Here is a 12,082-nt window from a genome sequence, read left to right as displayed (position 1 = left end):
ACCCAGTCACAACCTGAGAATGCAGAGTAACAGGTCAGGCTGACCATTAATCAGAATGTTCAGAGAACTTTAACACTGTCAGGACAATTAAAAGTCAGACTTGAAAAGATCCTGAAAAGGACCTTAGAATTTATTCAAATTCACCCAAGGAAAGCCAGTTGTTGAGTCAGTACTTGAATCTAGGTCTTCTTGTATATAGATAAATAAATAGAAAATATATAAATACATATATATATATATATATATATATATATAGTAAATAGGATAAATGGAGAAAGAACTTTTTAACAGGGTATTAGCAAAATGAATGGCTCAAAGGGCATCTAGATGATACAGTTGATAAAGCACCAGCTTGAAGTCAGGGGGACCCAAATTCAAATCCAGCTTCAGACACTTGACACATCCAGCTTCAGACACTTGACACTTTCTAGCTGTGGGACCCCTGAGCAAGTCACTTAACCCAAAATACCTCAGAAGAAAAAAGAAAAAGAATGAATGGGGGCTTCTAGATGGTACAGTGGATAGAGCACCAGTCCTGAAGTCAGGAGGACCTGAGCTCAAAGCTGAGTTCAGACACTTGACACTTAACTAGCTTTGCGACTCTGGGCAAGTTATTTAAACTCAACTGCCTCTCCAAAAAAAGAAAAAGAAAGGAATGGATGAGTTTCCTAAAATCAGATATCAGGATGACTCTTTACTCCATTCTTCCTTTCCATCCAAATCTCAGTGATTGCTGAAAGTATCTTATCGGTCCTCAGCTGTCCTGCATAGTAACTTGATAGTATCTCTTATTGAGAAAAGATAAAGGCAAGAGGTTTACATCTGCAGAATCTGTGAACTACCATTGGTCCACTATTCCCAACAAGAAATCTAGGCGATTAAGGATAAATGGAGGTGCAAGGAACCTTAAAGATCAGAAGGTCAAACCTCAAAGACACCATAGGACATGGACTTTGAGATCTGAAAGGATTTTAGATCACAAAACATAGAATGTTATAATTTTACAGTCTCAGAGAAGGAACTCACTTTCCCACTTGATGTTCACCTTGCCTGACCCATGCATCCCTTCAATAATATCACTAACAAACAATCATCCATTTTCTTCATGAAGGAGGAATTTAATGACTTTCAAAGTAGCTAATATGATTATGGAACATTTTAAACTGGTCTTGAAGTCAGAAACCTATTTGCATAAGTTCATAAGATGGTAAATTTATAGAAAAATGAAAATGACAAGGGTTTCTTAAACACTTTTTACTCATGACTTCTTTTCACCCAAGAAACTTTTACATGACCCCAACTCGATTATAAACCAAAGTGTTTCTGTTAGCATTTATATATGCACGGTGTAAAATCATATATTGTGTTTTCAGAACCAAGATTTCAGTGAAATCACAGTGAAGGCAACATCGGCAGGGAGAGAACTGCCCCAAACACCTCAGATTCATTATGCATTTGATTTTGAATTAATTTCTGGTCAATGTGTTCAGAAATATTTTACTATTGCTAAATTTTTCATGAAATATCAGTTATGTGATCCCATATTAGGTTGCAATCCACAATTTAAGAAATTTTGATATAATGGAGCTAGCATTGGCCTTGGAATCACTAAAACCTGAGTTCAAAATTTCCCTCAGACACCAACTGTGTGACCCTAAGCAAGTCACTTAACTTATCATCCTCAATTTTCTCACAAGAAAAGTAATGGGGATGATAATAATAAGTAAATAATAACAACAAATAGAGATAAATAATAATAATAATAACACCTATTTTACAGGTGAGATATATGTAAGGGGTTTACCTTAAAGCATTATATAAACATTTGCTGTTTTTATGGCCAATCTCTTAATTTTATGAGGAAGAAAGAGCTTGCTTCTATATGGATCACCCTAAGAAAATTTCCTCATCTGGAAAACAGGAAAATGTAATAATTATACAACTTATTTTATGGAGTTACTCTGAAGACTTTAAAAACCTTTAAATACTGTAAGAATGTGAATTATCACAGTTATCAATATCATATTCATTTTATACTTAACTCTGCTTCCCTATCACTTCTTCCCTCCCTCCCCTCCCACTTCTAATTCTGTCCTCTGGGTCCCAGTTGAGACCTTTCCATTTAAAACATTATCAGATATTTAAAGAGGCAGTCATGATTACCCCCAAGTCCAAACTAGAGTTCTTTCAGCTGATATTCACAGACCTTAGTTTTGTCCCAATCTCTAGTGAAAATTTCAACTCATGGCCTACCATTGTTAGCTTGCCTTCTAGTCCTTGATCTTGCAGATGTGGGAAATGCCCTAGCCAAGGCCAGGGAAGCTGACAAAGCATTGTTGATTTATTTAGATCAGGGGTTCTTAGTCTACAAAGGGTCAGTGGATAGATTTCAGGGCATCTGTGAACTTGGATGAGGGGAATTTATATCTTTATTTCAATATAATTGATTTTTTCATGCTCTTATGCTTTTTATGTATTTAAAAACATTATTCTGAGACATCCATAGATTTTATCAAAGTGCAAAAGGGTCAAGGATACAAAAAAACATAAGGAACTCCTGACTTTTCAACTAATATTTTAAAGTGCCTGCTATATGTAAGGCAATCAGTACATGGGAAGATGCAAAGACATGATCTCTGCCCTCAAAAAACTGTCTTATAATGAGGGAAGTGATGTCCCTTGTGGGGCCACATTCAGAGGTCTGACTGACATATTCCATTTTGGTGCCACATTTTCTGAAGGACTTTGATAAGTCAGAGTGAGTCAAGATAGAGCCTCGGACAGAGTAGGGACTGGACACCATGCTATAAATGTATTATTTGATAAAATGGTGACTACAGCAATATAAATGAAAAAAACAAAAATAATAAACAAGACTGACGACTGTGTAACTATGATGAATAACCTTGATTCTAGAGAAAAGATGAGAAAATGAATCTTCCTTCATTTTAGAAGCAGAGATTATGGTATAAATATTATCTATAATGCCAGACAAAGATGATGTGATATTTGGTTTTGCTGAATTGATTTCTTTCTTTTGTAATCTTAGTTAGGGATAGTTCATCAGGGTGGAGAATAGAGGAATATGTACACATGCCCAGAAATACATATGTGAGATTCAATGAAGGAACTGGGAGTTGGATATTTAGACTGATAGAATATTTTAAAGAGAACTCTCTTAAATTTCCAAAGTGTTGGGATATAGAAAAGGCATTATATTGTTCTGCTTAATTCTAGCAGGCAGAACTAAGGAGAGTTGAGGAACCAAGGGGAGCCACAAAATGGAATGGCTTTCTTAAAAGATAGAAAGCTCCTTATTAATGTATATCTTTATTCAAATGCTACATGAATAGTATTTGGGAATGTATTAGAGGGGATTCCTGTTCAGGCTTGGTCTAGAAACCCAAGAGCCCTCCCAACTATTAGATTCTAGGAATTTCCCATCAATCAGGGCAGTATATAATGGAATGGATTGTTAATTTAATAGCACTATTTTCAGGCAGAGAATGACTGGGCCATTGTCAAGCTTGCTGTAAATGGAATTCATGCTTCAGAAGGGAGTTGGACCAGATTACCAATGAGCAGGGGCATGATGGTAAATATTTAAAAATGAGCTCTCCAAACATATTTGGAGACTTCATTCTTAAAAATATATGTACACATACATATATATACATATATTTATATACACATACATATACATGACACACATTTCGTTTTAATCTGAATTATTAACATTTTTCTCCATAACATTTTTAAGTTTATACAACCAGCAAAATAATAATTTGATTTGTACTCACTCTGACACTTTAACAATCAGTTTTCCTAAGCAAGTTCAAACTGACTATAGCATATACCAGTTCATAAGGTTAACTAGAATGGAAAGGAAATCGAGGATGATGTCATAAGATATTTTTGAAGAAACTAAGAAATTGTTTGCATGGAGAAGAGATGACCTAGTAAATTGTGAAATATAATTCAAGATATCTGAAGGATTAATAGGATGAAGAAGGTTTAGAGTTTGAGGTTTTATTTGGTCTCAGAGCAATGGGGCCAAGTAACAGAGAGAAAGATTTCAACTTGATATAAGGGAAAAGTCTCATAATTAATTGTCTATAAATCAGATTATCTATTTTAGGATCTCAAGACATCCTAGGAAGTTTTCCTGGAGGATAACTCTAAATTGCCGCCTGCTGAGCCATCTCTCTAGCTTAAGCACCTGGTCCAGGTCAAATTCATATCATCCTAGAATCTCAGAGCCATCAGGAAGCACATAAGTTATTCAGGCAGAGCCCCATTTGAAACAGAAACCTCTCCTATAAAGTAGGTATTCAGTTTCAGTTTAGATATCTGCCTCTCAGTGTTAAAGAACTTATTTCCTGACTAGACAGTGTCTCCCACCCTGAAACAACTGACATTATTTAGACCTTTTAGTCTTCAGGAAAGAGAAAAATTGTATCCATGGAAATCCTTTTCTTGATTAAAAACAGAATTCTCATAGTATCATAAAGGTTGCATAAATAGGAAAGCATTAAAAAGCATAAAAAATCATTACAGAGCTTTGCTTAAAATGTCCTTTTTGATCAAATTCAATAAAACAAGCATTTCAAGCAGTTTTTGACACATGTAAGGAACAGAGAAAGAAGGACAATTTAGCTGGACTGAAAAGTGTAGAATATGTCTAAGTACCAGACAGTGTGATAAGTACAAAGAAAAAGCAAAAATAATCCATGCCCTCAAGAAGCCTACTTTCTGAAGGGGGCAGTAACATATAAATGAGAATAGAGATTACAGGAACTGAATAAATGAAAAGGATCCTTGAAAGAGATCCTTAAAAGGGAAGGCATTGACAATTGATTAGGGGCTGAGTGGGGGAGAGAAGGGGGAAAAAAGAGGTATGGGAGGGAAAGGAAGGGAGAGGGGAGGAAGGAGGAAACCAAAAAAAAGGGGGGGGGAGGGGAGGGCTCCCAGAGGAGATTGTACTTGAGCTGATTGTTAAAGAAAGCCAGTAATCCTAAGAGTTGGGGTTTGGGAAGAAAAGCAAGGCAAAGAGTTATTGCAAAGACAGAAAGGAGACAGAATGTTGGCCATAAGGAGTAGCAAGTTTGGTTTTGCTGGACTTTGTAGTACCTGTAGGTGAATATGATATAAGAAAACTGAAAATGGAGGAAGAGGCCAGAATGTGAAGAGCTTTAAATGACAAAGGATTATAAAATATTTGATTTACACTAATGATCAGAGAAATACAAATTAAGACAACTCTGAGATACCATTACACACCTGTCAGATTGGCCAGAATGACAGGGAAAGATAATGCGGAACGTTGGAGGGGATGTGGGGAAACAGGGACACTGATACATTGTTGATGGAATTGTGAATACATCCAGCCATTCTGGAGAGCGATTTGGAACTATGCCCAAAAAGTTATCAAACTGTGCATACCCTTTGATCCAGCAGTGTTTCTACTGGGCTTATACACCAAAGAGATACTAAAGAAGGGAAGGGGACCTGTATGTGCCAAAATGTTTGTGGCAGCCCTGTTTGTAGTGGCCAGAAGCTGGAAAATGAATGGATGCCCATCAATTGGAGAATGGTTGAGTAAATTGTGGTATATGAATGTTATGGAATATTATTGTTCTGTAAGAAATGACCAGCAGGACGAATACAGAGAGGATTGACGAGACTTACATGAACTGATACTGAGCGAAATGAGCAGAACCAGGAGATCATTATATACCTCAACAATGATACTGTATGAGGATGTATTCTGATGGAAGTGGATTTCTTCAACGAAGAGAAGATCTAATTTAGTTTCAATTGATCAAGGATGGACAGAAGCAGCTACACCCAAAGAAAGAACACTAGGAAATGAATGTAAACTGCTTTCATTTTTGTTCTTCTTCCCGGGTTATTTATACCTTCTAAATCCTATTCTCCCTGAGCAACAAGAGAACTGTTCGGTTCTGCACACATATATATTGTATCCAAGATCTACTGTAACCTATTTAACATGTATAGTACTGCTTACCATCTTGGGGAGAGGGTGGAGGGAGGGAGGGGAAAAATCGAAACAGAAATGAGTGCAAGGGATAATGTTGTATAAAATTACCCTAGCATGGGTTCTGTCAATAAAAAGTTATTAAAAAATTTGATTTATTGAGCAGGAAAAGATGATACAGTCAGAATGATCCTTTAGGAAAATCTCTTTGGTGACAATGAGAGATGAATTAGAGCAAGAAGAGATTTGAGGCAAGAAGATAGTCAGGAGAATATTATAAATACTTCAGGGGAAATGAGATAAGGACATGAACTAGGGTTCTGACTTTACAAGTGAAGGAAAGGGAATGTATATGAGAGACTCTGAAGAGAAAGGAATTACAATAACTGGAAACCGAATATGAGGAGCAAACAAGTGGGAAGATTCTAGGATGACACCTAGGTTATGAACTTGAGTGCTTAGGAGGATGGATGCTGGTTTCCTTGATAGAAACAGAAAAGTTCAAAAGAGGGGAGGATTTAAAGGAAAGTATAATGAATAAGGTCCTTTAGTTACAGTCAGTAACACAGTATAGAAATTGGAACTGGATAAATAGATTTGGGGATCTTCTTCATGAAAATAATTCTTGAACCCATGGAAACTGATGAAAGAGGATAGAATGAAAAGAAAATGGGACCCAGGACAGAGCCTTAGGAGATATCCATAATTAGTGGGCATGATTTGGAGGAAGATACAAAAGAAAATGGAGAAAGAATGGTTAGAGAGTCCAGAGAGGAGCAAAGTCATAGAATATACAGGAGAAGAAGATGGTCAACAGTATCAAATGCTGCAAAGGTCAAGAAGAGTAAAGACTGAATAAAAGACCATTAGATTAGATTGTTAGCTCTGGATAAAGCAGTTTCTGAGATGACAGAAAGTAAAGGCTTTGAGTGTAGATTATTTTTTCAAGAAATTTAACAGATAAAGTTTGGAAATATGTAAAAGTATACCTGGTAAGCATGGTAAGATTAAATTGGCTTTTACCATATATTTTTGAAGACTGTTCATTGGCAGCAAGGAAGTGGCCACTAGAGGGAGATATTAATATGTAGAAGAGAGTGAGATTAAGGGTACATGTTAAAGAGTTGGCCTTGCCAAGCAGAAGTGCCTCATCATCAGACTGAAGGGAAGGAGAGCTATGATATGAGGAAGAAAAGATGAGACAAATCTTGCAAAATGGCCTCAATTTTTTCAATGAGATATGTCAAGATTCTCAGCAGAAAAGATAGGGGAAGAAAAAAGTGTGGGAAATATGAAAAAAAAATGTTTTGGAAAATGTATGTGAAGCACTTTCCAATAAACCATTATTCAATATTTATTGTGTACCAGACTCTAGGTGAAGCCCTAAAGATACAAAGACAAAAATGAAACTCCCTACTTATGTTACAAAGTATTTTCTGTGTGTATTTTTAAATATATGTATATGTTTCTATCTTGTCTCCCCCAATACCATGTGAGCTCCTTGAAGGCAAGGAGTTTTATAATTTTGTCTTTGTAATCCCAATCCTTAGCACAGTGTCTGACACATAGAAGGCCCTTAATAACTGCTTATTGATTGATTGATAGGGGAAAAGGTTATTGCCACTGGGATGGTGGGAGGGTCAAGGGATGTTTTAAGTTGGAGAGAATAAAAAAGTGGTGGGGAAAAATAGCTTTGTGACTTCTGAAGTATTATAGAGATGAATATTAGGGTCATAGAATGAAGAGTTGAAAGAGACCCTAAAAATCCAGCAATTCATACTTTATATGCATGAACATTCTGATATAGTTCACAGATTAGGAAATCGAGGTTTAAATAGATGGATTTGCCCAAGGTTACACAGGTAAATTGTACACAAGTGATTTGATTCCAAATCCATATCCCTTTCCACTGTTGATATCCTGTGGGGTACTATGTTATAGGATGCATACAAATTATAAAGCCAGAGCAAAGAAAGCCTTCCTCTTCCTGGAAGGATTTTATATATAGGCACTTGACTGGATTATTCACATATGAAGAAATTTCCTTGCTTCCATAAAATTTACTAAGCTTTGATAGTGACTCACGTGGCTGTGTTTTGGTTCAAGTAAAGTTGGCTGAGTTCCTCCAGCAATATTCCTTCAGTTTCATGGTCTTGGAGTTGCTTAGCCAACGTTAGCCAGTGCTCATGGTAGGTTATGCAGGCCCCAGAATTTGGAGACACCGTTCTGTAGAAATGGCAGAGAGACTTGGTAGCTTGAAGCTGGGCTATAAATAAAGAGAGGAGATTCAACAAAGAACAATGAATTTAATGAATATATACTCAATTTAATAGATATATCTAATGGAACCCATTTCTGGAGGGGGAGAGAAAAAAAAGGTAAAAAAGAAATTGATGATAAATTTATTATATATTTAAAAGGAATAGCAAGTAGTACATAATAGATTTGCAATTTCATGTACAATCATCTTTTTATTATTTTACTATGTCATGAAACTGTTTATTTCATAAATTTAAAAAAAATTAAAAAGAAACAAAGTTAAAGAGTTAATAAACTAAGATGAAAAATATGTATTATGTTCCTATTGTGTGCACAGCACATTGCTTGGCAATAGGAAGATACAAAGTTTATATTTCCTGCCTTCAAATAGTTTAAGGTCTAGTAATGTAAATAGCTACAATGCATACTACATGTGTATGTTCAAGAATTGCAATATAAAGTGCTTTATGAATTTTGAGAGGAAAGTTAATTATCAACTTAGAGAATAAAGGAAAGTTTTAATGGAGGAAGTAACACTTTAAGTGGGTTTTAAAAAATGGTTAGTAATTCAGGCTTCAATTCTCCCTGTTTAATGATTGTTTCTATGTTGCCTATGAACAAATCCATCTCCCTTCAAAGAAAACTTCAAAAAAAAAAAAAAACCAACCCTTTTTTGATCCATCCATCTTTATTAGTTGTCATTTACTGACTATCTTCCTTTTTGTAACTCAACCCCTTGAGAAGGCCTACAGACTTTCTATTTTCTTTTCTTTTCTCTTCTTGACTCTCTGCAATATGGTTTCCAACCTTATAATTCAACAGAATTTCTCTCTCCAAAGTTTCCAACATTTGATTGGTTGCTAAATTTCATGGCCATTTCTTAATCTTCAATTTCTAGACTTTTCTGCCACCTTCAATATTATTGATCACCCTCTTTTCCCTTGATGCTGCCTTATCTCTAGTCTTTCATGACATTCCCAACCTAGTTCTTCTCCTACCTTTTTTAATCTGCTTTGCTGTATTTCATCCAGGTCATACCCATTGACTGTTAAGTATCCCACAAGGGACACTTTCCTTTCTACCTTTCTAGCTTGATAGTCCTTTCCCTTTCTACATTGATAGTATTTCTCTTGGTGATTTCAACAGCCCCCATGGATTTGATCATTTTCTCTCTTCTGATGATTTTCAGATCTACTTATCCAGCCTTAACTTCTCTGCTAACCTCTAGTCTCATATCTCTAACTTCCTATTGGAAATCTTGAACTAATATCCCAGATGCATTTTTAACTCAATATGCCTAAAATAGAACTCATTGTCTTTCTTCTCCAAACCTTCCTCTCTTCCCAACTTTTCTATTACTTTGAAAGCATCATCATCCTACAATTGATCCAGGCTTATAAACCTGGTATCATCCTTTACCCTTTACTTTTAAACCTCCCTCCTCCATATCAAATCTATTGCCATATCCTGTTGATTCAATTTTCAAAATGTCTCGTAAATGCTCCCTTCTTCTTTCTGACATGGTCACTACTATAGTCCAGGGCCTCATCATCTCATGTTTGAACTATTTCAGAAATCTTCCGGTTAGTCTCCTTACCTCAAGTCTTTCCCTCACTCCAATCTATCCTCCATTTAACTGTCAAAGTAATTTTCCTAAATGATCATTTTATAAAAAAGAAAAGAACCCACATGAGCAAAAATGTTTGCAGCAGCTCTTTTTGTGGTGGCAAGGAACTGAAAATTGAGTGGATGCCCATCAGTTGGGCAATGGCTGAATAAGTTATAGTATATGAAGGCAATGGGATATTATCTATATCTATAAGAAATGATGAGCAGGCTGATTTAAGAAAAGCCTGGAAAGATCCACATGAACTGATGGTGAGTGAAGTGAGCAGAACCAGGAGAACATCGTACATAGTAAAAGCCAAATTATGTGACGATCAATGGTGATAGACTTGACTCTTTTCAACAATGTGGTGTTTCAATGCAATTCCAATAGACTTGGGATAGAAAATGCCTATCACATCGAGAGAGAGAATTAAAAAGACTGAGTATGGATCGAAGCATAGTATTTTCACTTATTTGTTTTCCTTTCTCATGTTTTTCCCTATTGGTCTGATTTTTCTTGCACAACATGACAAATATAGAAATATGTTTAAAAGGTTTGCCCATATTTAATCTTTATCAGATTGCTTGCTGTCTTAGGGAGAGAAGAGGTAAGGAAGGGAGGGAGAAAAATTTAGAATACAAAGTTTTACAAAAATAAATGTTGAAAACTATCTTTATATATATATATTTGGAAAAATAAAATACTATTGAAAAATCAAAAAAATTAAAATAAATGACCATTTCACTCACCTACCCAAAAAACTCCATGTCATTAGAATTCTTTTATATTCTGGTTGCTAAGTGGTGCAGTAGATGAAGTACTGTGTCTAGAATCAGGAAGACCTAAATTCAAATCTAGCCTGAGGTCCTAGCTGTAGGATTCTGGGTAAGTCACTTAATCTCTGCTTTCTTTTCCTCAACTGCAAAGTGGGGGATCATAATAGTAACAACCTCACTAGATTGGTATGAAGATCAAATAAGATAGTGTATGTCTATAAAGCATTTAGCACAATGATTGGCACATGTGAAATGCTCAATAAATATTTTATTCTTTCCTCTTCTGGAAGAGAATGCTTTCAATCTTCTTATACCTTAAGTCTTCTCCAATATTTAAAATCTATGACTGAGATCCAATGACACTGGCTTCATCACAGTTCTTTACATGAGACACTCTGTTTCCTAACTTTGGGCATTTCCACAGACTGCTCCCCATCCTTGGAATTCTCTCCTTCTTGGTCTCCTTACTATATTACATGCTATTTCCCCCATTAGTCTCTGAAACTCTTTTTTTTTTGGGGGGGGGGGAAAGGTGGAGATGAGAGCTTTTATTTGTATCCTCAGAGCTTAATACCAATATCTTAAAGCTTGAAATCAGTTTGTTGAATGATGTGAACTGGCAAAGAGCTTAAAAGAGCACATTTCAGATCCAGACAATAATTCAAGCAGAGCCCCAGAAGTAAAAAGATCACTTCAATTAAACACAAGGAACATATATTGTATGCAGACTCTTTACAATGTGCCAGAGATGCATGGTCACTGAACATAGCCATCAGAGAGCCTACAATTACCAGCACATAGCATCATGGCTAAAACACTGTACTCATTGGAATCATTAGACTTCTGTTTGAACACCAACTGTACCACATACTAGTCAAGCTAGGTCAGACTGAGAGTCTGACCTAGGTTTCCATCCTACTTTAGTCATTCACTAGCTGTGCAACCTCAAACAAGTCACTTCCTATTTCAGAGCCTCAGTTTCCCCATCTGTAAGATTTGGATAAATAATAAATAAATAACATTTCACAGGAGTGTTTGGTATATCCAATGAGATAATGGACATGAAGAGCTTTGGAAACCTTGGAGCTATCATTATTACAATCTAGCAGAAAGCTAAAATGTACACATAACAAGTAGAGAATGAGAGCTTTGGGTAGTAAGAAATCACTTTAAAATGGAAAGATCAAGAAAGGTTTCATAAAGGAAGTGGTATCTTAAAAGGAAAGGATTTGATAGGCAGGTGTGTGTGTGGGGGGTGGGGGGGAAATCATTCTAGGTAGTATCTAAAAACAACTGTATAAAGATGGAAGAGGGTGGGGTGGGGTAATTACTAAGGATTGACACGGTCTGGCAGAAGTCTTTACATGAGTCACTGTTTCATAGAGCATATAGCATAGAGTATACAAAGTGACATAATATGAGACATATGGAAAGGTAGTT

General features: G+C 35.9%; 1 protein-coding gene across 6 annotated transcripts in view; it reads right to left on the bottom strand.

The window, feature by feature from the left end:
• SH3TC2 (SH3 domain and tetratricopeptide repeats 2) overlaps positions 1–12,082 on the bottom strand; it is an 84,328-nt gene that overhangs the window by 33,130 nt on the left and 39,116 nt on the right. For all 6 annotated transcript variants that reach the window (XR_004232169.1, XM_031953695.1, XM_031953696.1 and 3 more), the window contains one exon: positions 8,084–8,264. Coding sequence is in view for 5 of the 6 variants with exons in the window: in XM_031953695.1 (XP_031809555.1) it covers positions 8,084–8,264 (181 nt within the window). In the remaining variant the exon portion in view is untranslated. The remainder of the gene's footprint in view (positions 1–8,083; positions 8,265–12,082) is intronic.

The sequence above is a fragment of the Sarcophilus harrisii genome, chromosome 2, assembly GCF_902635505.1.
Source record: "Sarcophilus harrisii chromosome 2, mSarHar1.11, whole genome shotgun sequence".
NCBI lineage: Eukaryota > Metazoa > Chordata > Mammalia > Dasyuromorphia > Dasyuridae > Sarcophilus > Sarcophilus harrisii.
This window is presented reverse-complemented; position numbering and strand designations above follow the sequence as displayed.